Source organism: Cibotium barometz, chromosome 1, assembly GCF_041138505.1.
Source record: "Cibotium barometz isolate CiBa-2024 chromosome 1, ASM4113850v1, whole genome shotgun sequence".
Taxonomy (NCBI): domain Eukaryota; kingdom Viridiplantae; phylum Streptophyta; class Polypodiopsida; order Cyatheales; family Cibotiaceae; genus Cibotium; species Cibotium barometz.
Genome location: NC_141046.1, coordinates 26,902,356 through 26,929,601, shown reverse-complemented (window position 1 = coordinate 26,929,601; position 27,246 = coordinate 26,902,356). Strand labels below are relative to the sequence as shown.

General features: G+C 46.4%; 1 protein-coding gene across 1 annotated transcript in view; it reads left to right on the top strand.

The window, feature by feature from the left end:
* The first annotated feature begins 421 nt into the window (after positions 1-421).
* Positions 422-27,246, top strand: part of LOC147641804 (osmosensing histidine protein kinase SLN1-like) — a 29,907-nt gene continuing 3,082 nt past the window's right edge. The window contains exons 1-5 of the mRNA XM_086799887.1: positions 422-2,134; positions 3,806-4,891; positions 8,449-8,565; positions 8,661-8,782; positions 9,301-9,526. Of these exons, the coding sequence (XP_086656013.1) occupies positions 1,775-2,134; positions 3,806-4,891; positions 8,449-8,565; positions 8,661-8,782; positions 9,301-9,526 (1,911 nt within the window). The 5' untranslated portion in view covers positions 422-1,774. The remainder of the gene's footprint in view (positions 2,135-3,805; positions 4,892-8,448; positions 8,566-8,660; positions 8,783-9,300; positions 9,527-27,246) is intronic.

The window sequence follows — 27,246 nt, the reverse complement described above, 5'->3', positions numbered from 1 at the left end:
AGAAATACCTCTTCTCCTCCTTTGAGAGACATCTCAAGTTAAAGTGTTATGAAACATCCCTACCTTGTACACAAGTAATAAAAACACCTCTCTCTTCTCAATATATACATTATTTGATTGTGTAATAATTAAAACCATCTCTTCTTTCTCCCATGCTGTGCTAAAACCTTTTGCCCTCTTTGGAGGGCTTTTCATGCAAGCATGGAGCACCTTCTCCCTCTTTACAGGCTAGAGTTTCTTTGAAGCAAGCCTTCTCTCTCTCTTTGTCTCTCTTTGGGCATTTTTCCCCCTTCTTGTCAGCTCACTTTAGGCACATGCAGAATCTTCAACTAGGGCTCACTTGCATGTCCTTGTCTCTCCTGACCTTTTCCTGGCCCCTTCAATGGTCTTTTCAAAGAAGGGTTCTTTTACTCACTAAACCTTCTTTATTCACCAGTAGTCTCCTTCTCCCCCCCTCCTCCTTTCATCTCTACGTCCTCTACTAGTGCACCCAAGTGTTTTCTTGTGTGCTTTTCCCACCTCCCCCCCACTTTTAAATGCATGCTCACAGGCAAAGTTTGACAGCTTTCCTTCTTGGTGGTGACTGCTTGTGAGTTGATGTTTACCAGGGTCATGGATTCCAGTTAACTACACAAACACAGCAAGCAAGCAAACACATGTATACCATTGCAGGGCCTTTCTTATGAGCTCTAACCTGCTTCAAACACAAACTCTTTGATGTATGTTCTTTGAACAGCAAACTGTTAATTTTTGCTCTTCTTGAGGACCCTTCAAGAGGGTTTTTGTCTCCCAAGGTCAAAGATCAAAAGAGGCGATTTCCACTTCATTTTGAAGGCTTTTCTTGGGTCTTTTATTTTGGGACCAAGAGAGGCCCTTTTTTCTTTCCTCCATGCATGCCTGTTGTTGCTTTGAAACTTAGCTTACACAGGAAAAGGAGCTCCTTGGGCTGCAGTTTAGAGCAAGTTCAATACAGGTTTCACAGGGAAGCTTCTCTTTGGAAGGCTTTTTTTTTGGGGATGATCACAATTCTTCGCTCTCTTGAGAAACGCATATTGGAAATTATTAGTCATTTTTTCCCTTAGAAGCCTCAGAAAGCTGCTCAGCTTACAAGCGGTTTCTGAAAAATGGGCCGAATCAAGCACATTCCAAAATGGTTTTTGGTCTGATGGGGTGTTTTCTGCTGAAATTTAGATGGCTTTTTTTCCTTGCGAAAGTGGAGTTTACAGAAAAAGCTAAGCGGTAAAGCTACTTGATGAAGTGGGCGTCGCTGGGAAACGAGAGTGCTGATCAAGTGGGAAAGAAAAGCCAAAAAGTGGGTTTTGTTGACAAATAGGTTCATCAGGTGGGAAAAATCCGATTTACTGGGCTTTATTGGAACATGACGGTAAACTTTTTTTTTCAGAAATCAGGTGATCAAGTGGGCAAATCAAAGTGGGTTTGGTGTGAGAAATCAGTTAATCAAGTAGGTTCGGGATTAAGAATTAGTTAATCAAGTGGGCTTGCTGTGAAGAATCAGTTAATCAAGCAGTTTGCGGTTAAGAATCAGTTAATAAGGTGGGTTTCTATAGGAGAATGAAGGTGCTGGTGATCCTCCAAGGGGGGGTCGGTTCTGTTTCAATGCAAGCTTATTGCATGAAACTGTAGTTGCACAAGACAGAACATGAGACTAAGGCACAGGGCAACATAACATGCAGATGGGGTGATGTTATGCAAAGGAATTTTGGTCTGATTTGTGGGGTTTCTTTCTCATGGTTTTCCAAAGAAGATCCAAAACATGAAAGATCTGAGGTGGGGGTCACCAAAATGGTTCATAGTGAACTTCTTGATTGCATGTGTGTATGTGGGTACAGGCCAGTTATCTGATACTCTTTCCATCCTGAGCTCTCAAGCCTCTCCCATCTGGGCCCCATCCGGCATCATGGTGGCCGCCGTGCTCATCTTTGGATGCAAGGTCTTCCCAGGGATCCTCTCCGGTACCATTGCCATCAATGTGTGGTACTTCCAGAAACAGAAGCTGCGATCTTACCTGCCTGCGTCCATTGCCTTCGGCCTATTCTCATTGGTCGAGTCTCTCTCTTGTGCTTGGCTCCTCAAACACCCCCTCTGCTACGAAAATGGATGCTTCAGATGGCAGGTATTACTTCGATGTCCCTTTTCCTTTGGAAAAACATTCATTTGGCCACTCAATGAATACTAACTCCAACCCACCCGTTCAGCTTGTCAAGATCTGTCTGTTGGAGTCTGATTCTCAGGCAGAGTAGCAATGAAACACATTTTGTACCGTGGGAGCTGTAGGAAACTTTTGTATGTTTCTTATGAGTTTTTTTCACCCCCAATTTTTAAATACAACATACACTTCAAAAAATAAAATGAAGTCCTACCTGCATTATTTTAGAGCACTTCTTTATACATGGATGTGTTGGCTTTGTCAATTTTTTGACTTGGCTCTTTTTAGAGCACTCATGCATATATTGACACTTGTTGGCTATACTATGTTTGTGACTTGGCTCTTCACTTGGTTAATGATCATTGAAGTTTGAAGTTTGATATGTGTTGGCTTTGCTATTTTTGTGACTTGGCTCTTCACTTGGTTAATGATCATGACCCTGCCCTCCTGGTGCATAGAGGGGTGGTTAGTAGATGCACTTTGGAGCAAGTTCCTAATTTACAATTTATGCCATCCCGTGGCAGAGTGGACACTTATTGGGAGTATCACAGCTTAGTAAATTTCGAGGGCTAGATGCATAGAGGCTATGCATGGCTCTCGAACCTTTTATATTCAGTCTGTATGCATCATTTGGGCAGATATTATACACACTCTTATGGCCAGTTGGGCTCATATACAGGGACCTTCCAGATCTGCACAAGCTAGTTGCACTGCTTTTATGAGGGAGTGGGACCACGGGATTTCCTTCTCATCTACTCTCATTTGGACTTGAATGGCATCATTGTTTCCCAGATTGGCTGTGTACACCTTGCATTTCGGGATGATGTCTCTTCCAGCCAAAGGCTGTGATCTGTATATAATTTTTCATACTTAATAGAATTCTCATATTTTACAAAAAAAAAAGGTTGAATGAATAATGAATCATGGATCTGTGTCTTCAATCTTGGGGCTTAGCACTGCAAGTGTGGCAGCTGCAGCATACTAGCAGCACACAACACATGACAGTTCAAACTTGCGGTTTTTAACATGTTTTAAAGTTTAAATGATGTGCTTTGTGTACATTCTATCATTCTACAGGGTTTGCCTAATGTTTCTTGGCCAAATCTGCGTTTTTTAAAATCCATGACAACCCTCCTCCCTACCGAAACGTTTCCAAAAGGTTTGAAATGTTTCAAAAAGTTTATGAAACGTGTTTCGTGAAACATTTGACAACTATGGGTGTAGGAAACCTTATAGTCAGCCTGCTGGTGTTGGGTGGGCAATGACGAGATGGAGGGGCAACATTGCTTGTCTATGCCACCACCCATACACACATATCTGGACAGGTGAATGGGTGGGATGGTTTTGAAACACAAGTTGAAAAAGCCAAATCAAACACGTAATATCATGTCCAATCATATAAGATATCTTGATCTGCCAAGTTTACAAAGATGAAATAAAACATGCTGTATGTTATAGTTTTAACATCCATCTGTTGCAACTCCGAGTTGCAATGATTTTCCCTTTTCTCAAGGTTGGCTGGTGATTTACCTTTTTCTTAAGGCTGGCTGTGTTCTTGTTGATACTTTGATAGACTCTTAAGAGTAAAGAAATGCAACTATGCTTATGTGACCTAAATGTTTGGGTTTTTCGTAACAGGATACTAGAGATGGCACTCTAACAGTCGATACATTACATGACGCATTGTGGCTGTTCATTGTGGCACCGATCACAACGCTTATTGCTGGGACCGGCAATGCTCTCGTCCTCTCACTTTCCGGGATCTCTACATGGAATCACTTCATGCAAATCTGGCCAACTTGGGTTCTTGGTGATCTATCGGCTATTCTTTGCTACATGCCTTGTATCCTTCATCTTTGGAATCTTTTCCATGAAGACTTCAAAACATTTTGCTGGGGCAGAAGCAAGCCAATGAAAGCTTGTTTCCCATCTCAAAGAAACACATCTCTTGGGCCTAAGAAGCTGCCAACAAGCCGTCATTCTAATAATGGCTTATCTGTTCTGGACTCGTTCTCAAAAGAAGGTTTTCTCTCGATGAATGGTATTAGAAACAGCAACTACTGCAAACCAGCTTTGAGCACTTGGGCAGGAGGTAATGACAGCTTCAAGTTCCAATCTGGCATACAAAGAAATATAGTGGACATTGAGATTGCCCTACCAGAGGACTGCTCTTCGGCCAGGGGGAACCATAAGGATGACTACATTTCCCTGCATGGCATATCATTCAATAAGATCTTGAGTAACTGCTGCAGCAAGTGCAAGCTAGAAAGGCGCATAGCGGATACTGAGAGGCATCTTCAAGTTATGGGAAGCCGTGATGACTGCAGTGAAAGTCGGACTTGTGAGAGTGAAATGGAAGGTCAGGTTAATATTAGTACACTCCTGCCAGATGCAAACAAAAACACTCGTGTAGCTACAGTGTGGGGAAGTCCTGACTTCTCCATCCGAAAGTTTCTCATTAGGCTTGCCGAGTGTGTGGCTTTGTTTCTTCTTCTGATTGGGTTGTCTATGTTCATCTTCTTCAATCTTGGATCCCCAAATAACGAATTTGTGCAACACTTGTCTTACTTGGTGTTTCCTCTGGTCATTTGGGCATCTTTTCGGTTCAACCGGGTTGGTCTGCCTCTATCAGTTGTGGTGGTAGCTGTCATTGCAAGCGGGGGCACTGCAAAAAAGCATGGACCACTCTATCATAACGACAACAGTGACAATTCACTACTACAGGTGAATTTTTCTATAAGAACTCTACCAGTAGGAAGTATCAAAATTTCTATTAAATGATGTCTCACACACACAAACACACACCCCACACACACACACCCCGCACACACTTCTATATTATATGTATGTATGAATTATACGAATATATATGTATACACACATATATATGTATACACACACACACCCCACACACACTTCTATATTATATGTATGTATGAATTATACGAATATATATGTATACACACATATATATGTGTGTGTGTAACACAGACACACACACATATATATGCGAACGAATTCACTGTGTGCCCAAACGAGCATGCCAGTATATATGCTAACGAATTCACTTTGTGCCAAAAGCGTTTCTCTGTTCGAGCCCAGGGACGGCTCCAACCGCTTCTGACCCTGGCTCGAAAGTCGAAAAACAAAAACAAAAACCGGTATTCTACTCGTAGAGACCGGCAGAGACTGCTGATCATTCAACGATTGATTCTTATTCTACATTGGGATGCAACAATGGGATAGATTCATTTCCATATACATATATATGTGAACACACACACACACACACACACTTATATATATACATATATAAGTGAACACACACACACACTTATATATATACATATGTACATATCAAGTGTGTGTGTGTGTAATACACACATATGTGTATATATGTATATATAAATATGAATATAAATAATACACATGTTTGAATATATACATATATATATTATTGCACTATTCATTTTTCCATGAAAATCGGAATCCGTTCCTGTTGTGAAGGGGTGTAATCCTTTAATGCTATGGTGTACAATCAGCAATACAAATGTCTTCATTTGAAGTTTTTGCAAGATGGGAAGTAATGACTTTCAATAAGTATGTCCACCTGATGCATTAGGGATACCTCCATAGAAAACTTCCCTTTCTTGATATGCCCTTGTTTCAACTGATGTTTGCACAAAACTACATGAGATGTGGATATCTATTTTTGATTCTTTGGAATGGAACATTATGAGAGGCTGGGAAACAAAGAAGATGGAAGAAGACATATGGATGCACTAAAAACGAAGAGTTTTTTTCTGGAAATTGGCTGATGTTATCGTGTTCACGATTCACTTTGAGCTGCAGCCAGGGATCCTGCAAGACATCGGTAGGCCGGGCTGATACATGTGGGTGAAATCCAACTTGCCTAAAAATAAAAAAGATTTTGCAGGTTTATGTCCTGCATTATGAAATTGCAAAAGAAGTATGTGAAGAACTAGCCGAGCATCATGCATGTTAAGCATAACTGAGACCTGATTTCTAAGCAAACTCACACATCAAGATTCAAGTGCATGCGGAGGGCAACACCCCTACATTATGAAATTGCAAAAGAAATCTGCAAAGAACTAGCCAAGCATCATGCATGATAGACATGTCTAAATTTTCTTCATATCTTGTAGAGTACCACATAAGCATACCTGAGACCTGATTTCTAAGCAAACTTGCACATCAAGTGCATGCTGAGGGTAACACCCCTACTCTTAAGTCAATCATAAGGATGCTGTTTCATAAGGATCTACATACAAATTACCTGTGCAAGAAATTTTCATAAGGATGCTGCTTCATAAGGATCTACATACAAATTACCTGTGCAAGAAATTTTCACATTGAGGGCAAAAGCTGATTATGCAGAGAATAAATTCAAAGTGTGAAGGTTGTTGCATGTGTGCACACCTGTAATTACATGTGAAGGTTGTTGCATGTGTGCACACCTGTAATTACATTGCAAAGGATATAAGATTAGTCTGTTGTCTAGAAATACTAGATAGTTATACATTTTGGTAGTTGTTAGCTGGTGCCAGCCTAGTTTATAGTTGCTTAAGGACAGACAACATATCTTAAAACATGTAATTTGCTGCTTCAGTAAGGCAGCTTCATGCTTTCCCCAGAGTATCTTCTTTTGGAAGCAAGTGTTAAATGAACTTCACATGAGCACAACTGGCTACACTACCTTGTAGCCTTGTGGACAATAAAGAATAGTAGAAATGGGCTTTTGGCAGGCTGGACTCTGACAAGGAAGATTGGAGAAAGAATGGGGTGTGCACAAGGGTCAGATAAGAGCCACACTTTTGGTTTCTGGTGTTGTTGAGGACTAGCACTAGATAGAAGAGGCCCAAGGATGGTTTGAAAGACATGGCTGCTTAATTAAAAAGGCTCAACTGGTGGGCACTTTGCCACTCTGCATCCAAGACCGCCAACCTAGATTCTGCCTTGACTAGCTCTATGTTATCTTTGTCAGCCTTGGCCTACACTTCCTTTATGACTTTGAGGTGCCCCTCGCTCGTCAGGGAAACTTGGCCCTCCGTTAAATCTTGGTTTTTCTTTCCTGGTTCTTGAATTGATGGAAACGTGAAAATGCCATGTCAGCAAGGGAAAAGTAAGGGGAAAGTAGAGGAGAAACACATGGATATGTAAGAAAATAGGAGAGTAGATGAAAGGAGAGTAGGGAACAGAGATCGGTGAGAAGGAAGAATGAAAGAGTAGCTAGTATTTGCCTGAAATTGGGGGTTTTGGAGGGGAAACAACACGTGTTGTTGGGGAGAGGGCTGAAATGTACCATTTTAGAGATGGAAAATGGCTGAATTTTTGGACCTTTGACGATCTTCATCCCCCCGCCCCCCCTCCCCCCCCCCCCCCTGTGCCCCCGCCCCCCAAACCCTGCGGGGAACTTTTGTCCCAAAAACTCCAGGTCTCGGACTTTTCCTGCAACTGTGGTATCCTCCAATCATAGTTCGGGGATATGAGTCAGCTGTAAAAGTTGTACTAGTTTTTGGAGGAGCAATTGCAATATGCTCTTTTTTTTGCAAGAAAATGAACCTCTATTAAGTATGAACAAATTATGAAAAGTCCAGGATAAAGTCCTATAAAAGCTTCATACAAAAGTCTTGTGGGAAAGAGATGAGACTGTCATAACAAATCTGGAGAGTGGAAATGCTGTGGAGGCCTTGTTGCTGTGTTTGTGAAGAAAGACTTTGGTCCCACTCTCTCATGAAGGAAGTCTATTGGCCACTGCGGCACTTTTGAAGAGCCCTAAATCTTACCCCATGTGGCCATGAAGGTGTGTATTATATCTTGCCAGATAATTGAGAGTGACAGAGAAGCATAAGTCTGAGTCTCTTTGTGCATCTGGATCTCCATCTGTTATGCAGTCTTGGAGAAGAAAAAAAAGATTGGCAATGATCTCCCAAGCTGAGTCCACATAAGGAGAATGAGGTCTATGCATAGATAATGGTGCTGCGTCTAGAGTGTAGGTTGAAAGATGACTCTGTGGGTCAAAATGGCGCTGTCCAAATCTTCTCCCTCCTATAACCTTGTGCTTTTATTCTAATATCTGTGTGCTTATCAAGATCACGAGCCTTCCCATATCGAGTAGTAATGTAACAGAAAGGACATCATCCACAGGTCCATAGTGTTACAAACAAGGCTATGCTGTGACTTATTCAGGGGATAAATTGAATTGAAAGACTACTGTAACTTACAATGTGTAACAAGGTCATGGCCTCACCTCTTTGCAGGTGCAAATGTTTGTGAGCGTGTTGGCAATGGTGGCAATCACGTTGGCTGCAATAGTGCACGATCGTAAACAAATGGAAGGAGAATTAAATGAGATGAATTTCACTCTGGAATCCCAGGTACTAATAATATGCCTTGCCAAAAGGTATCCTATATACGTGTCTTGTGTGATGAGAATTTTCTTGTTGGCTTTTCTCTGTGTTAAATTTTGTAGGTCCGAGAACGCACGAAGGAACTAAGGAAGGCAAATGTTGAGTTACAGGCCTCACAAGCAGCAGCAGAAGAGGCCAGTAAAGCCAAGTCTGAGTTTCTGGCCAACATGAGCCATGAGATCAGGTGATTAGTACAAATCTCAAAATGCAATATTTGAAATAAGGTTAAATGGGTATGCATAGGGATGCTTGCCTAAATTTTGCGAATGCCAAAGATATAGATTGGGTGGATATGTCTAGGAACTTACATATTTATGAATGGGTTTCTAGCATAGGGATGCTTGCCTAAATTTTGCGAATGCCAAAGATATAGATTGGGTGGATATGTCTAGGAACACACACACACACACACGCACGCACGCACGCACGCACGCACGCACGCGCGTGCGTGCACGCATGCATGCTTGCATGATGCATGCGCGCACACGTGTTTTCTATACTTAAAGTTTCTTTTTTGTGAAAGAGTGTGTTTGTACGCTATCAGTATTCTGGTCAAATCAGCTAAACTTCCCTAAACAAGATGATGCACAATAAAGCTTCTGGGTAGTGCATCTGAATAATCTTTGCTTTTCTTTCATATGAGGTCCTAGAAGTTATGACTTGTTTTCTAAGTTAAGATGTTGGTTTGTACTGCACTTACAGGACACCAATCCATGGCATCATAGGAATGACATCATTGGCGCTGGATACTGATCTCACAGACGAACAGAGGGAACACCTTGAAACCGTTTCCCAGTCTGCTGATTGCCTACTCCACATTGTAAATGCAATACTTGATTTAGCAAAGATAGAAGCGGGACGCCTAGAACTCGAGCAACTTCCATTCAGTCTTTCCACCACCATTGAATCAACCATGAAGATGCTTCAAGTATGTACTTAACCTATCTCTATTGCTACTGTATGTGTCATAAGGAAGGATAAAATGGAGGAGTTTTCAACCTAGTTCTTTTATGAACAAAGGGGGAGCTGATGATGAATCAGCTAAAACTTTGGCAGGTGAGTTTTAAGGGACAAGTAAATCGCAGAGTTGATTAGAGTCCAATTAGTAGAGATCCACACATCTTTTGGTCTTCATCCCTTTGATCTCATCATATGCTGAAGATTAGATTGTAGCATGTTCCCTTTCTCCTCCTCTTCTCTGCCACATACCATGTATACCTGGATCTCTGTGTGCCTTTCCTCATATCCACCTCTCTCAACATGCAAGCTATGTGATGAGACATGGAGCTGCCCCATAAATCTGTGTGTGTGTGTGTGTGTTAGAATTGTGCATCTCAGTGTACTTTGCCTATTTATTGGGCATTTATCTATTTTTTTCCTTGATTTAGTTAGTCGTGGAGCAGTCGGCTAGCTCTAGGAGTAGTCGGCCAGTTCCTCATATCACTATATAAGGGCCTCCCCATTATTCACTTTATCATCCAATCCCTTGCACAAGTTCTTCAGAGTCTTGCTGGCTAATTGCCATTGTAAAGGTGATCTTGTCCACAAGCTCTCTCTACTCTCTCTTGTTCAGTTTATGTTTCCGCTTGTTCATTCTCCAACACAATGATATCATGGGTATACAGTGCCGTGGAAAAACTAAAAAAAGGACGTGGAAACTGAAAACTGAAACATGACTCTATAAGCCTCCTGACGGCAGATGTGGCTATGGTGAGGGCATGTCATGTCATCGGAGAATCTCATGGATATGTCTCCTTGTGGTGGAGAACCTCGGTGATCTGGGTCGATGTAATACCCCCGGGCGAGTTGAGCACTTTCAAAACACTACGTGTATTCTCTTGGATGCATATTACCACACTGGATGTACACATTCATCTTGTGGCTCGCTGTTGGTCCTTGTTTCTGTCAGAATATGCAGCGGAGATGAAGACAAGATCTGAAAACACTAGAGCAAGTGCACATCAGAAAAAGCAGAGAAGAGAGAGAGAGAGAGAGAGAAGCGTATAACTCTTGCTATATACACAAGAAATTCCGGATACAAGATGTGTAGTGTGGGGGGGCAAGGGGCCATTTTATATGGGCCCCAACAGCCAGTCGGCCTGCTGAAAAGCAGCCGAAAGCCATTAGAAAGCCCATGACCTGCTCCCTCCTCCAGTCGGCCAGCAACTCCCAGTCAGCTAGCACACACGGAAAGTCAGGGCAGCTAGTGACCAGTCCGCCAGCATCTAGTACAGCCGACAGGTCCAATACAGCCTCCCACACTTGGAAAAATAGGGAAAAAATGGAGAGTGGGGAAAAATGAGAAAACACCTAAATCGGGCGGGCACACCCACAACAGAGGCCTTGGTGTAAATATACAGACAGGAGATGACTGCTAACACCCCCTCTCAGCTCCTGGATGTGGAACCAACCCCAGTGAGCTGGAGTGCCGCCGGAGCATAGCTTGAGGTAGAGACTTCGTGAAGAGGTCCGCCGCATTGTCCTCCGTTGAACAATAAAGAAGCAAGATGTCACGAACAAAATGATATTGTATCTCTATGTGCTTGGTCCGGGCATGGAAGAACGGGTTCCGAGCAATAGCTATATAGCTCTGGTTATCGCACTGGATGACTGTGGGCTCCTTCTGTGGAAACCCAATCTCGCCAAGCAACCTCCGCAGCCACACAAACCTCGCAAGCAGCACCACAAGTAGCCCGGTACTCAGCCTCTGTTGATGACAAGGCAATAGTTTGCTGCCTCTTACTGCTCCATGAAACCGCTCCTGAGCCGAGGGAAAAATTGTAGCCTGATGTGGATCTCCTGGTGTCTAGATCTCCTCCCCAATCTGAGTCACTCCTTCGTGGAGTCTGACTACTCCATCCATCAATCCCCCCCTCCTGTGTAAAAGAGTCCAAGATCCTTCGTACCCTGCAGATACCGCAAGATCCGCAATCCTACGTCCCAATGAGACTTCAACGGCGTTTGCATGAATGAGCTCAACAGCCCCACATAAAAGCCCAAGTCCAATCTGGTGTTTAGCAACCAGATCAATGAACCAACCAGCTTCCGATACAGAGAGGCATCAACTAGCTCACAAGGATCATTCACTGTCAGCTTCGTGTTCGGGTCCATCGGCGATGTAATAGGCGTGCAGTTCTCCATCCCGAAGGCCTCAAGCAACTCATGAACATACCGCTGTTGAGAGACAAAAAACCCCCTCTGGGTCTGCCAGATCTCCAATCCCAAGAAGAAGTGGAGTAAGCCTAAGTCGGTTATCTCAAACTCCTTTGACAAGGCAGCCTTTGTCACTCTAATGTGCTCCACATGACCGCCGGTGAGAATGAGATCATCCACATAAAGGATGATTAACGTGACCATGCCGCGTTCCCGAAAGAGATATACGTTGGGATCTGCAACCGATCTCTGAAATCCAGTTCGGATAAAGAAGGAATCAATCTTCTGATTCCAAGCCTTGGGAGCCTGTTTAAGACCATACAAGGCCTTCCTTAACCTGTAAACCATCCCTTCTAATCTTGGAACTGTGAAGCCTGGAGGCTGCTCAACATACACCTCATCCTGTAGGTCACCATTAAGGAACGCAGATTTGACATCCATCTGATACACGGGCCACCGCTGAGAAGAAGCAAAAGGGCAAGAACGGTCCGAATCATGGTCATCCTCGCTGTCGGTGCAAAGGTATCCTCATAGTCGATGCCTGGCCTCTAAGCATAACCCTTAGCTACAAGTCTGGCTTTGTCTTTGTCCACCGACCCATCTGACGCATATTTGATCTTAAAGACCCACTTGACACCAACGATTGACCGTTTCGACGGCCTCGGTACCAACTCCCAAGTGTTGTTCTTCTCAATGGCATCCGGTTCCACCTGCATGGCATTCCTCCAAGTATCCTGTGCAATGGCTTCCTTGATAGAAGTGGGCTCTTTGTCCCGCATGATACGAAGCATCAAAGCATAGTTTACCTGTAAAAGCTCCGTTGAATGACTTTTATCACGGACTCTGTGCGATCTTTGAGGTCCGTCCTATGTGGTCCATTCGGAGGGAAGCTCCGTGACACCCGACTCCCGAAGGGTGTCCACTAACTCGAACAGAACGCGGAGCCTCTTGCTGCTGCGGGGGCTCATCTCCAACTGCGGCTCAAACTCTTGAACTGACTGAGGTTGTCCAGGTGGAACAATAGATTGGGAATCATCATCAGAATCCTTTGGGTCTCCAAGAAGTGGCGGCTCATGAACAGTGGAAACAGGAACATGCACATCAAAGACCACATCCCTGCTGACAACCACCTGGTTCCTCTCTCGATCATATAACCTGTATCCCTTGGAAAGAGAGTTATATTCCACGAAGATAAGCTTTTGGGACTCGGAGTCGAGCTTCCCCCTTTGCTTCTTCGTAATGTGAACATACGCATCGCTCCCAACACACGGAAATGGGAGACATTAGGTTTCCTGCCAAAATATGCCTCAAAGGGAGTCATGTTCGGTACTGAAGTCGTCGGAGACCGGTTGAGGATATGGACAGCCGTAGCCACAACGTCTCCCCAAGTGGACGAGGAAGATCACGATGCTCCAGCATCGTCCTCGCCATCTCCACCACAGTCCTGTTCTTTCGTTCTACTACTCCATTCTCTGACGGGGGCGAACTCGAATTGGCTAGCTCCCTCTCGATGCCATCTCCACCACAATCCTGTTCTTTCGTTCTACTACTCCATTCTCTGACGGGGGCGAACTCGAATTGGCCAGCTCCCTCTTGATGCCATGTTCCGCACAAAATCTCATGAAAGCATTAGAAGAAAATTCACCTCCTTTGTCAGCCCGAGAGTCTTCACGTGCAAGCCAGACTCTTTCTCCACCATCACATGCCACTCCTTGAACCGAGCAAAAGCTTGGTCCTCCTGAGAAAGGAAATAAACCCATGTGAATCTGGAATAATCATCAACAAGCAGCATGAAGTACAAGGAACCTCCCAAGGATGGTGTCTGCATAGGTCCACACAAGTCAGTGTGTACCAACTCCAATGGTTTCGAAGTCTGCCTGGAAGCCTGCTTCGGAAAGGATTCCCTGTGCTGCTTACCACGTATGTAAGAACTAGAGCATCCTTGCTTGTTGCCAACATCTGGCAAGCCAACCACCATTTGGTCCCAAAAAGCTCGCCGCAACGCATCCACATTTAAGTGGCCAAACTGAAAGTGCCACAAGTCACCAACCTGAGAACCTGTCACACAGAGGAGAGTGCGGAGAGTTTGTATATACCATTCTCCACGCCGCCTTTCCAAACAACCTGGCCAGTCTCGCGGTCCCGTAGAGCAACAGAATGCTTCTCAAACTCCACCCGAAAGCCAGTCTTGCATACCTCATGCATTGACAATAGATGAAAACCCCCTGCTGGGACGTAAAGAACACGAGAGGAATGCTTACCTCCTCTGCCATCGGGAATGATCTCCATCCTGCCCTCACTGTGTATCGGAATTGTGGAATTGTCGCCAATGAAAATGCGACCTGACTGTCGTTTCAGATCCAGAAAGAAGTCACGGAAAGGAGTCATGTGCCTGGAAGCACCACTATCGAGAATCCATTCCCGAGTATCCTTTGCGGTGAAGCTAATTGCCTCCTCGCTCTCGAAGAAGATGAAGCATCCGTGTCCATCATCTCCAAGTGCACAAAGGCTACAGTCTTTGCAGCTGAAGCTGAAGAATCAGCACTCTTTCCAGTCCGCTTCGGACACTTCCTCCAATAGTGGCCTTTCTCGCCACAGTCATTACAGGTCCTCTCGGCCTTCAGTTTCTCTCGGTCTGAGTCAGGCTTCTTCTCAGAAGACTTCTCCAATGAAGCCTTCCCTTTGCCCTTGTTGTTGTTATTCCGGCCATTCCATCGTTGGCTAGTTGGCCTCAGAACCTCGGCCCTGTGGAGGGTTCGTGAATCTTTCCTCCTGGTCCAAGACCATGGGCACAAGCTCCTCCCATGTGATGGTGCTGAGCGTGCCACTGGTAATACACAAAGAGTAAAAGGCTGAGTACTGAGAGGGCAAATGTGACAGCAACGTTATGGCCATATCCTCCGATGATATCTCTTTGCTAGCCTGGAGAACTTCCTGCTGAAGAGCGTGCAGCTTGTTGATGTGCTCCCGCATCGTCGACGACTTTGCAGGATTCATCACCCGCATCTGAACTTCCAAGGAGATCCTCTTCATGGGCGATACCCTGTTGTAGAGAAAAGCCAAATGCTGCCAAATACCTCTGGCTAGCGTCATATGCTTGATATGATTGATTACTTGTGGTGTGCGATTGGGGAAGATGAAAGAACGGACTCTGGCATTGACACGATCCCATAACTGTGCCTGTGCCTCCCGTTCCTTCTGAATAGAGGGTAACTCCCCTTAACTCCGACCGTGGAACCCCAACAACAATGAAATCAGCAAGGTCGTAAGACTCCAAAACAGATTCCATCATTACCTTCCATATGCCGTAGTTGTTCCCATCCAACTGACGGTCCACTGGGAACGTGGGGAGTGTCGGGATCTTCACGTGCTTCTCAGCCATCTCAAGTAAATCTGCCATTGTAGGGGTGTAACTGAAAAGGGAGGGTGGGTGGGAAAAAATGAAGAACTAAACCTGCAAGTGGCTGTCCAGCAAATCAGCCCGCCTTCCGCTTGCTTCTCTTCCCGTACGGCCCAAAACAGTCCTCCAATCAATAACACAAACAGCCCCCCTCTTGCTCACACAGTTCCCAAGATCTTAGCGCTTTGATACCATGTCAGAATATGCAGCGGAGATGAAGACAAGATCTGAAAACACTAGAGCAAGTGCCCAGCAGAAAAACGCAGAGAAGAGAGAGAGAGAGAGAGAGAGAGAGAGAGAGAGAGAGAGAGAGAGAGAGAGAGAGAAATGAAATGAAATGTTATATTAACGTCTTCAAAAGGCCATAATGACCTATGAGACCAAAAGTTACATCATGGTGGATCTGATACAATGTCTGGATAAAAAAACCCAGAAAATGAAAAATAAAGATGATACTACTGGCACCTAGAAAATGAAACTGGAAATGGAAGGTAAACAGAAACCCTTATAGGGTGTGAATATAGTGAGGGGGGGGGGTATGCTATGGAGGTGAGTGGAATATAGTGAGGGGATACAATATCATGTGGGACGGAGGGGTACACTATGGAGGTGCCTCCATCTCATAATATGTGCCGCATCGGACACTGGCGGATCTCCTCAATATCCTCTGTGGTCAGCACCCTGACTGGGTGTCTCGCATGCCTCGCAAGAATAATCCGAATCCGCCTCTGCAACCTCCGTCTATGCTGGGATGCCCTCCTCCGTAGTCGTGGGCGTCTGGACCACCCAAGCTCAATCGCACGATCAATCAGTGTACCTCTGGTGTGGGCGGTATCCATGTCCTGCTGCTGCTGTGGTCCATCTGGCGCAGTGATGGCTGGACTAAAGAAGTCTGTAATGTGCCTCTGAGTCTGGCTCTCTGTGCGCCTAAACAGGCTATCTCTATGTCTCCGCAGCTCAAGCAAGAACAATCCCAAACACCTCTGGTCCTGGTACCCCATGACTCTGGAAAGTGGTCCAAAACCCTCTCTGAATAAACAGTGGAAACGACCACGTATCTCATAGTATGCAGTACAATGGCATATATAATGCACCTCTGTCTCTGGCTCCCCATGGCATACTCGGCATATCCTGGCCTCAGCTGGTATACCTCTATATCGGCCAATCTCAATCTCAAGCTGGTGTGAGGATGTGCGAATCTGACCAATAGCACATCGTACTGCATGAGACAAGTGTACATCCATGTAACTGGGTCTGATCACAAAACCATCTGCTGTGAGCTGAAGAAAATGCTCTCTGTAGAAAGCCATCTTCGTGCCCAGCTCCTCAGTCGGCTGTATCCATGTCCTCCTAATGTCCAGCTGAACTAAATCCTGACGGATGAGTCTGGTAATCTCTGTCCGTGCGAGAGTGAGAGAGGGTGCCTCCAGAGAATACTGGAAGGGAGGCAATCTGTCCATGCTAAAACCATGTGCCTGGAACCAAGATGTCATCTGTCCATACCAACAAGCCGTGTCGGGAGGACTCCAGGGCGAGGCGTGCATATCTGTCTCGGGGGAGATCCCACAAGCCATGTATGTAGGAGACTGATCTCGTAAGAGCCTCAATCACCAGAGGGGCAGCCGCCAGCTCTGCTCGAATAATCTCATGAGGTACCACGGCCTTGGCTCTAATAATCCTAGCAATCATAGATACCAAAGGCCTCTCCATACCTCTCCACCCGCCTGCGCTGTGATGGCCCACTGAAGGTCCCCATATCTGCACTCCATAAAGCATAGCTGATGTCACTAGAGTGTCAAAAAGCCAAAGTTTCGTTCGAGGTTCCTGAAACTGAACCTGCGAACACATCCTCTCCAAACCACCCAGGGCTGCATGTGCTCTAGTCAATCTAGTCTCTGCTGCTCTCCTCATCGAAAACACTGGCCCACTGAATACTACCCCAAGATATGTATATGCATCTGTATACTCCACAATCTCCTGCCCATATGTAAATGTGGGAGCTGATCGCCTAACCCACTGTGGCGTGGTGTTAAACACCATAACCTTGGTTTTGCCAAGGTTGACAGACAATCCACTATCATGTGCAAACTCATGTAAAGCATCCAGATGACGTTGCATACCCTTAGGGGAGTCAGAGATCAACACAATATCATCAGCATATAACAATAATGGGATCCATGTACCTGCTAGCTGGGCTCCTCTGTCCCCCAATCTCTCAATGTAGTCAGAAGCCTCATCCACATACATACCAAACACTGAAGGAGATAACGGGCAACCTTGCTTCACTCCTATAGTGGAGTGAACCAAAGTAGAGACCCCCTCTGGGGTGCGTACCTGTCCTGCAACTGATCTATATAAAGCCATAATCCCCCATATGAGCTCTGTGGGTACCCCCATCTCCTGTAATCGCCTCATCAATCTGGCTCTGGGCACTGTATCAAATGCTTTGCGGAAGTCCACAAAGCTACAATAAATCCGTCGCCCATGCGACCTGCCCTCCTCAATAATGGCCCGCAGAGTCAATATGTGGTCAAGAGTAGAGAAACCTCTCCTGAACCCTGCCTGTCCCTCTGCTCGAATGCCCTCTCTCTCTGCCCATCTACTCAACTGCTGCTCAAGAATGGATGCATACAATCGTGCTAGTGTGTGACCAATCATAATAGTGCGATAATTCCCTGGCTCCATAGGGTCCCCTGACTTGAAGATAGGCACGATGGTGGACCTACTCCAAGTCTCGGGTAAGCCTTCGCACATAGCACGATTGAACATCACTGCTAGAAGCTCTGCCAGCATGTCTCTCGCATGAATAAAGTGCTCAGCGACCAATCCATCATGATCATATGCTCTCCCAGTCTTCATCCTATCAATGGCCTTCCTTACCATCTCTGCGGTAAAGAAAGTGCATGTCTGTGGGCATGGTGCTGGCGGGTCAGGAAAAGGTGTCTGTCCAGGAACTGTATATAGAGATGCTGCATAACTACCCCAGACCTCTGTAGAAGTGATGGCCAAAGCAGGGGAGGACTCATGAAACATACGCCAAGCCTCCCTCGAATCCTGGCTCAAGAACAGCTGGTATAGCCCGCTTCTTCCTTCGCACAAGGCGTCGGAAGGCAATACGTGACTGTCGGTGAGTAGAGACTCCCAAAGCAACCTCCCGCTGCAGTCGGGCTCTGGTCTCTCTGCACTCCTCATCATACCAACTGTTCTGGGGCATACATCCAGAATGCTGTCTCTGTCCAGGCTGAGTATGTGGATATGCCTCTCTCGCTGCATCCTGTAAAGTCTCTGTCAGTATATGGGTCAACTCCTCCAAAGGTCTCCCTGGCTCCTCTGTGTACAGACGTCTATAAATCCCATCTGTGTAGACAGCATCAGTCTCTGAGGTAAAAGTATATCGAGTGTGATCTGCCACTCGTGTCCTCTGAGCTGTGGTAAAGTGAAAAGAGATAGTCAATGTCAACAATGCATGATCCACTACTACCCCAATGGGCCGAGATCCAACTGTGAAGTCCTCAATGCATGAAACAAAGCTCGGCATAGCCATAACATAATCCACTGTGCTAGCACCATGTCTATGTGGAAAGCAAGTAAATCCAGTTGCTGACGGAAACCTCTGCAAGCCATTAAGTATGGCCAACCCATGTGCAGTCCCCATATCTACCAAATATCTCCCATACTCTGTGCACTCCACATCCTGTGAGCGTCTGTCTAATCCCATATCCAGAGTGTCCAGCTCTCTCAGCATCTCCTCTGAGGTATCATAAAAGGCTGTCTGGCGGTTGCCCGTCCGGGCATTAAAGTCCCCTAACAGGATGATGTCTCCATCCCTAGAGAACTCCCATATGTCATCATCTAGCACAGAGAAAGGAGACTGCCCTCTAGGTGCTGCATATGTCGATGTACTAGGAGCAAAATAGCATATGGCAATATACAAGAATCTGCTTGTGTCGGCCCTCAGTCTCACCCACATATATCTGGCCTGATCATCTCTCCGAACGATGTGTAGAAGCGGTTGCAACTCCTCCCTGAAAAGAACTGCCACCCCTCCTGATCCTCTAGTACTGTGTACTGATCTCGTCCCTACTCTGCAAGCTGTCTCCCATCTGTATCCTGTCACCTGTGGCATCATCTGACCAGGGGCCTGGTGAGTCTCCGAGTAGAAGACTATATCTCTATCTCTAAAGCTGTCCTCAAAGGCACCTACATCAAGTCTGAGGGATCCATTGCAGTTCCAGGCTGCCAGCTTTAATTTGGTCCCATAGGTCTCGCACCGTCATGTAGAGCGTCGCTCCACGATGACCACCCTCCCTTCTCTATAAAATGCTATCTTTCCCTTTTCTCTTGCCGCCTTAATCTCTGGCATGACTTCCTTCATATGTGCAAGCTGTGAAAGAGTAAGATCATCACCAAGAAAAATGCCTGTATTCTTTAAAGTGGGTCGTCTCTTCAAGAACTCCTTCTTCGCCTCAATAGAGGGGAAGCGAAGTATGAGAGCTCTTTCCTTTGATGTTTCCCCGTTGCCTTCGCTTTTTTTGCCCACTCTCCAGGCTTTTGCGTGTGCCGGACTGTCAATCCCCATCAACACCATAAGCTCTTTCACCTCCTCTTCAACTTTATCCCCGTCTTTAAGACCGGTAATCCTCACATGCAAAGCACGTGTACGTCTTCGTTGTTCCTCTTCCAAAGTCATGTTAATGATTGTAGGTGTAGGGGTTGTTATCTCCTTACCTTTACCCTTCTTGGCGACCTCTATCCACTTCTCCGCTTCATCCATCTTCTTTTGAGTTTTGGTGATGACTTCCACCCATGAGGAAGTCTTTGCTTCATGTTGCTTCTCTTCTTCCTTAATTGCCCGTACTTGTTCCTTGATAACCTTGAGCTCTTCTATCATGGATGGCTGAATTTCACCTTCTTCAAGTCCACCATTTGCCTTGGCCTCTGCAAGCTCCCTCTGAAGAGCTGAAATTACGCCTTTGAGCGTGTTGACTTCCCCGTGAAGGTCTTTGACTTCTGCTATGAGGTCCTCCTTCTCCTCTTTCCACCGCTTACCCTCATTGAATACCATTTGGAGAAAGTTGGCTTTCTCCTTCCACCATCCCTCCATCTCTGCCTTCCATTCCTTCATCTCCTTTTCCACATTTGTTATCCTCTTGTTTGTGACCATAAAGGTCGCCTTCGTCGGGTTGCGCAAGGGGGAAGCCATGGAAGAAGCGAGAGAGAGAGAGAGTTATGTTGCTGCCTTGGGGGCCTGAGCAAGGGTGAGTGGGGAAAGGGAGGCCCACAGCCTAGCGTATAGATACGCTGGGCAGCATATTGCCAGCAGAACTGTGCAGCAGGCGGTTGGGGGTGGCAGCAAGTTCGAACAGAGAGGGGGCGGCGAGCAGGGCAAACAGCAGGCGGCGGCAGCAGGCGGGAGGGAAGGCGGCGGACACAAACAGGGCGGCGGCGAGCAGAGAGAGAGAGAGAGAGAGAGAGAGAGAGAGAGAGAGAGAGAGAGAGAGAGAGAGAGAGAGAGAGATGGGGGGCACAGGCAGGCAGCGGGAGGGGAGAGCGAAGAGCGAAGGGGGCAGCGGGAGGGGTGGGCGCAGGGCGAAGCGAGAGGGGAGAGCGAAGAGCGAAGGGGGCAGCGGGAGGGGTGGGCGCAGGGCGCAGCTGGAGGGGGGGGTGGGCGCAGGGCGGCAGCGAGAGGGGGGTGGGCGCAGGGCGAAGCGAGAGGGGAGAGCGAAGAGCGAAGGGGGCAGCGGGAGGGGTGGGCGCAGAGAGAGAGAGAGAAAGAAAACTATATTAACGTCCTTTAGAGGCCACATCTGACCTATAGGACTAATCAGATACATCCATGTGATTACATTCCACTTCGGGGGCAACAAAATGAAAATAGGACATGCTTAAATGTCTATCCTACCTCCAAGGGTCCTTTAGAGATAGAATGATGAGCCAGAGAAAGAAGTGCCTATCAGAATACCAATCATGCCACCACTTCCATAAGCCCACTCATCTACATAAAACTAGTCTAATCTATACAGGTGAGGGCTTGTACTCCTCGTGTCAGATCTCAAGACACATAGACTCTTAGGGCTTGATCCAAACTCTACTAAATGCTGAGGGTCTTATCCCCAAAAAAGCTAGAATTAACTCCTCCCAAGCTAAGTACTCTGTGGGTTAGAATACAACATAAAGGCATGGAACCTAATTAGGTGAGATGTTCGAAGGCGAACGCAATGACTGGGTGAAGTCGGGAACACCAGATAAAAATAGTTCAAATTCCCTACATGACCGTAGGAGAATCCTAGATAACATGAAGCGTATAACTATGCTATATACACAAGAAATCCCGGATACAAGATGTGTAGTGTGGGGGGGCAAGGGGCCATTTTATATGGCCCCCAATAGCCAGTTGGCCTGCTGAAAAGCAGGCGATAGCCATTAGAAAGCCCATGACCTGCTCCCTTCTCCAGTTGGCCAGCAACTCCCGTCGGCCAGCACATAGGGAAAGTCCGGGCAGCCGGTGGGTGACCAGTGGGCCAGCATCTGGTACTTCCCACACCTGGAAAAATATGGAGAGTGGGAAAAAATGAGAAAACACCTAAATCGGGCGGGCACACCCACAACAGAGGCCCTGGTGTAAATACACAGACAAGAGATGACTGCTAACAGTTTCAAGACAAAACTTATTGCAAAAGTGGGTATTCATCAGGTTAATACAAGAATTGCTGCATCATGGTGCGAGATTTTGAATGGGGCACAAACGGTGAGGGTGCCTGCTTCTGAGTTGCTTTCACATGTGCTGATCTCTTGGCAAGAAGTCTTATCGCATACTCGTTGGAATCCACCACAGAATAGGCTTCATGCAAACTCCTTGCAGAGAGAGCCTTTTGTTACCACATGGGTTGTGACTTGGCCAGAGGGATGATTTCCGCAAGCAGCTGAACCGTATGGCTAGGTTGCGCTTGGTGAAGGTGGCTGATGCATTGATACCGAGGCGGGGCCGGGTGTTCTCTTTCTGTCGGATTTGTCAGTATTTCAAGGTTCCCAGGTCTTATAGTTCATTGTGGAGTGTGATTAAGGAGAAATTAGATTCGTATGGGAATATTCTGGCGAGGCTGCTACACCATGGGCTGATTGGATGCTTAAAAAGCTTGGGGATCTTATGCTAGTGTCTGCTAACCTAGTCTACCATTTGTTGGTTGAGGATAAGAGGTGGGTTACTGAAAAAGCCAACAAAGTCGAGCGGGTAGCTCGAAAACGCTCGTGGTGGAAGCATACATTGATGGGTGTTTGGCGTTCCAAGATCCCTTTTCAAGGGAAAGTCTTTGTTTGGCGGGTGTTGGTCGGAGGTTTGCCTACAAGGGATCAATTGTGCAGGAGGAAGCTTGCAGCAGGACTTTGTGTTTTCTGCACCACTTGCCCAGAGAATAGCCACCATTTATTTATGCATTGCCTGGTTGCTAAACGTGTTCGGGATTTTGTTTCTCGAGCTTGGTGGTCCATTGTACACACACATGTTTTGGTCAGGGATTGGGTTTTCGGCAATCTTCCGGGTGCAATAGTGGAGGCTGCACTCATGGATTTGTTTCATTTCTTTAGGTGGATTGAATGGTGGCACATATGGCTCACCCGAAATGCATTCATCTTCGATGGCCAATGGGGTATACCGGGCCATATTGGACAAATTCGGGGCTTGCTGTTGTGGTAGCTTTCGGCCATGGCTTCCACGCATGTGATAGGCTGAGAGTTGGCCGCTTCTTGGATTCGGATCGTCCGCACAGTTCCATTGTGTGCATAGTTGACAGAGGGTTTTTTCCCAGCGGCATTGTCACTGCTCGGAAAAATGTATCAGTTGCTACTGTCTACATTTCTGTCCCCCCTCCCCCCTTTTTCTGAGTTTGTTTGTGTTCTAGCCCAGCTATTGGCCATGAGGCCTGTGTACATTACCTTTGCATAATATTACGTTCTTACCTTTATGAAAAAAAAGAGAGATTTTATTAACATCTTCTAAAGACCAAATGTGTCTCTGAGACCAAGAAGTGTCACATATGTGTCAGAATATGCAGCTTAGATGAAGACAAGATCTGAAAACACGAGCAAGTGCACTGCAGAAAAATACAGCAATAGAGAGGGAGAAATGAAATGAAATGAAATGATATATTAACGTCTTCAGAAGGCCAAAATGACCTATGAGACCAAAAAGGTTACCACAATTGGTGGATCTGATACAATGTCTGTGTAAGGAAAGCTAAAAACAACTAAACAACTAACTGAAACTGAAACAACTATGAGGAAAAGTATGGTACTAGGAGCTCCTAATGGATAACATCTGGGAGGAACACTCCAGCAACAAAGGTAACCATCATACACATCACTATCCAAAGATGTCTCTCATCGGTCGATGGCGGATATCCTCAATGTCCTCCATGGTGAGTACTCTGACTGGACGTCTCCCATGCCGTGCTAGTATGGTCCTGATCCTCTGTTGTAGTCTCCGCCGGTGTTGAGATGGGCCTCTCATCTTGGGGCGCCTCGACCGCCCCAGCTCTATAGCCCGATCAATCAGTGTACCTCTGGTGCGGCTGTACTCTACTATATACACTAGGAATCCTGAATACAAGAATACAAAGTGTGTGGGGGCTAGGGGCCATTTTATATGGCCCCTATGATCCAGTCGGCTAGTAGAAAACCAGCCGACAGCCCTCTGTAGGTCACCCGATTGCTGCAACATCAGTTGGCCAGCATACAGACCAAGTTGGCTAGCCACAGACCAAGTCGGCCAGCTACAGAGAGGGGCGGGGAGCAGCAGAAGCAGTCGGCCACCACACCTGGATCAGCCAAGAGCCACAAGACAGCCTCCCACACCAGAATAAAATGGGGAAAAATATGGAGAGTGGGGAAAAATGAGAAAACACCCACAACAGAGGCCCTGGTGTAAATATACAGACAGGAGATGACTGCCAACACCCCCTCTCAGCTCCTGGATGTGGAACCAACCCCAGGGAGCTGGAGTGCCGCCGGAGCATAGCTTGAGGTAGAGACTTCATGAAGAGGTCCACCGCAGTGTCCTCCGTCGAACAAAACTCAAGCAAGATGTCATCAGCAACGATCTTTTCACGAACAAAATGCCTCTGGATGATCGTGGGTTCCACTGGTGGAAACCCAATCCTGCCAACTAACCTTTGCAACCTCACCACCTCGCAAGCAGCAGCACAAGCAGCTCGGTACTCTGCATCTGTCGACAACAAGGCAATAGATGGCTGCCTCTTATTGCTCCATAAAACTGCTCCTAAGCCAAGGGAAAAACTGAAGCCTGATGTCAAGGTCCTCATGTCTGGCTCTCCTCCCCAATCTGAGTCACTCCAACTGTGGAGTCTGACTCCATCCATCAATTCCCCTCCTGTGTAAAAAGAGTCCAAGATTCTTCGCATGCTGCAGAAACCACAAGATACGCAATCTTGCCTCCAAAAGAGTCCTCTGCGAACATGAGCTCAACAGCCTCATCAGGAAGCTCCCGTCCAATCTGGTATGCATCAACCAAATCAATGAACCATTCTGCTTCTGAGTCAAGGAGGCATCATACTGCTCACAAGGATCAACACCTAGTACGGTGGGATGCCAAGTCCTGGAAACCTGCTGAAGACCATTCAAGGCCTTCGGAAACTTGTAAACCACCCCCTCTAAATCCGGAACCACAAAGCTTGGAGAATGTGCAACATCCATCTCCACCTGCTAGTAATCAACTGCCACCTGTCTGGCTTTCCAATAGGTCCCCGTGGAAAGAGCTTTCTCAACTACAAGAATTTCTTTTTCCTAAATGCTACGAGACATCAGAGCATAGGTTACCTGTAAAGTTTCCTCTGATTGACGAACACAAGAACTACCAACATCTATACTGGAAAGTTCCTACCAACTGCTGCCATCAACTGGCAAGCCATCCACCATCTGGTCCGAGAAAGCTTGCACCTGTAGCGTATCCACACTTAAAGTGGCCATTACCAAACTGCCACTCATCACAAAACTGAGGACTTGGGAGAGAGAGTGCTGAAAGTTTGTAAACTCCATTCTCCACTCCACCTTCCCAAACTAACTGGCCTGTTGCCTTGTCCCGGAGAGCAACAAAATGCTCATCAAACTCCAACCGTATGCCAGTCTTGCAAACCTGATGCACTGACAACAAATGAAAACCAAGTGATGGAACATACAACACCTGGGAGGAATGCTTCCCCCCTCTGCCATCGAGAACTATCTCTAACCTGTTCTCACTATGAACTGGGATAGTGGATGTATCCCGAGTAAGAATGTGACCAGAATACTGCAGAGATCCTGTAAAGCCGAACGGGAAGGAGTCATGTGCCTGGAAGCACCACTGTCTAGAATCCACTCCCGAGTATCTGTAGTGGAGAGTCCTCCAACCTCCTCCCTGCACAAAGAAAATGAAACATCGGTGTCCATCACCTCCAGGTGCACAAAAGCTAGAGTCTTCACGGTGCTACTAAGGATTCTGCACCCTTCTCGATGCTCCGCTGGGGACACTGCCTCCAATAGTGGCCTTTCTCGTCACAATCATTACAGGTCCTCTCTGCCTTTAGTTTCTCGTGGTCTGAGTCGGACTTCTTCTCAGAAGAATTCTCCGGTGAAGCCTTCCCTTTGCCCTTGTTGTTATAGCCTTTCGACCGTTGGCTAGTTAAGGCCTCCGAATCTCCGCCCTGTGGAGGGTTCTAGAATCTTTCCTCGTGGTCCAAGACCATGGGCACAAGCTCCTCCCATGTGATGGTGTTGAGCCTGCCACTGGTAATCAACAAAGAGTAAAATGCTGAGTACTGAGAGGGCAAATGTGACAGCAACGTTATGGCCATATCCTCCGACGATATCTCTTTCCCCAGCCTGGAGAACTTCCTGCTGAAGAGCATGCAGCTTGTTGATATGCTCCCGCATCGTCAATGACTTTGCAGGATTCATCACCCGCATCTGTACTTCCAAGGAGATCCTCTTCATGGGTGATACCCTATTGTAAAGAGAAGCCAAATGCTGCCATATACCTCTGGCAAGCGTCATATGCTTGATATGATTGATTACCTGCGGTGTGCAGTTGAGGAAAATGAAAGAACGGACCCTGGCATTGACACGATCCCATAACTGTGCCTGCACCTCACGTTCCTTTGGAATCGAGGGTAACTCCCCTTCCTCTAACTCCGGCCAACAACAATGAAATCAGCAAGGTCGTAAGACTCCAAAACAGATTCCATCATTATCTTCCATATGCCGTAGTTGTTCCCGTCCAACTGACGGTCCACTGGGAACGTGGGGAGTGTCGGGATCTTCACATGCTTCTCAGCCATCTCAAGTAAATCTGCCATTGCGGGGGTGTAACTGAAAAGGGTGGGTGAGTGGGTGGGAAAAATGAAGAACTTAAACCTGTAAGTGGCAGTCCAGCAAATCAGCCCGCCTTCCTCTTGCTTCTCCTCTTCCCATACGGTCCAAAACAGTCCACCAATCAGCAACAAAACAGCCCCCCTCTTGCTCACACAATTCCGAAGATCTATCAAGAGCCTAGAGCTCTGATACCATGTCAAAATATGCAGTGGAGATGAAGACAAGATTTGAAAACACAAGAGCAAGTGCACTGCAGAAAAATACAGCAATAGAGAGGGAGAGAGAGAGGCGTGTAACTCTGCTATATACACTAGGAATCCCGAATACAAGAATACAAAGTGTGTGGGGGCTAGGGGCCATTTTATATGGCCCCTATGATCCAGTCGGCCAGCCGACAGCCCTCTATAGGTCACCCGACTGCTGCAACATCAGTCGGCCAGCATACAGACCAAGTCAGCCAGCTACAGAGAGGGGCGGGGAGCAGCAGAAGCAATCGGCCACCACACCTAGATCAGCGAAGAGCCACAGGTTAGCCTCCCACACCAGAATAAAATAGGGAAAAATATGGAGAGTGGGGAAAAATGAGAAAACACCTAAATCGGGGGGGCACACCCACAACAGAGGCCCTGGTGTAAATATAGAGACAGGAGATGACTGCTAACAATATGTTCCATGTGTAAACTGGAAATCATAAACATGGAAACAAAAAGTGCCAAAAAGGCCCTACATGTACA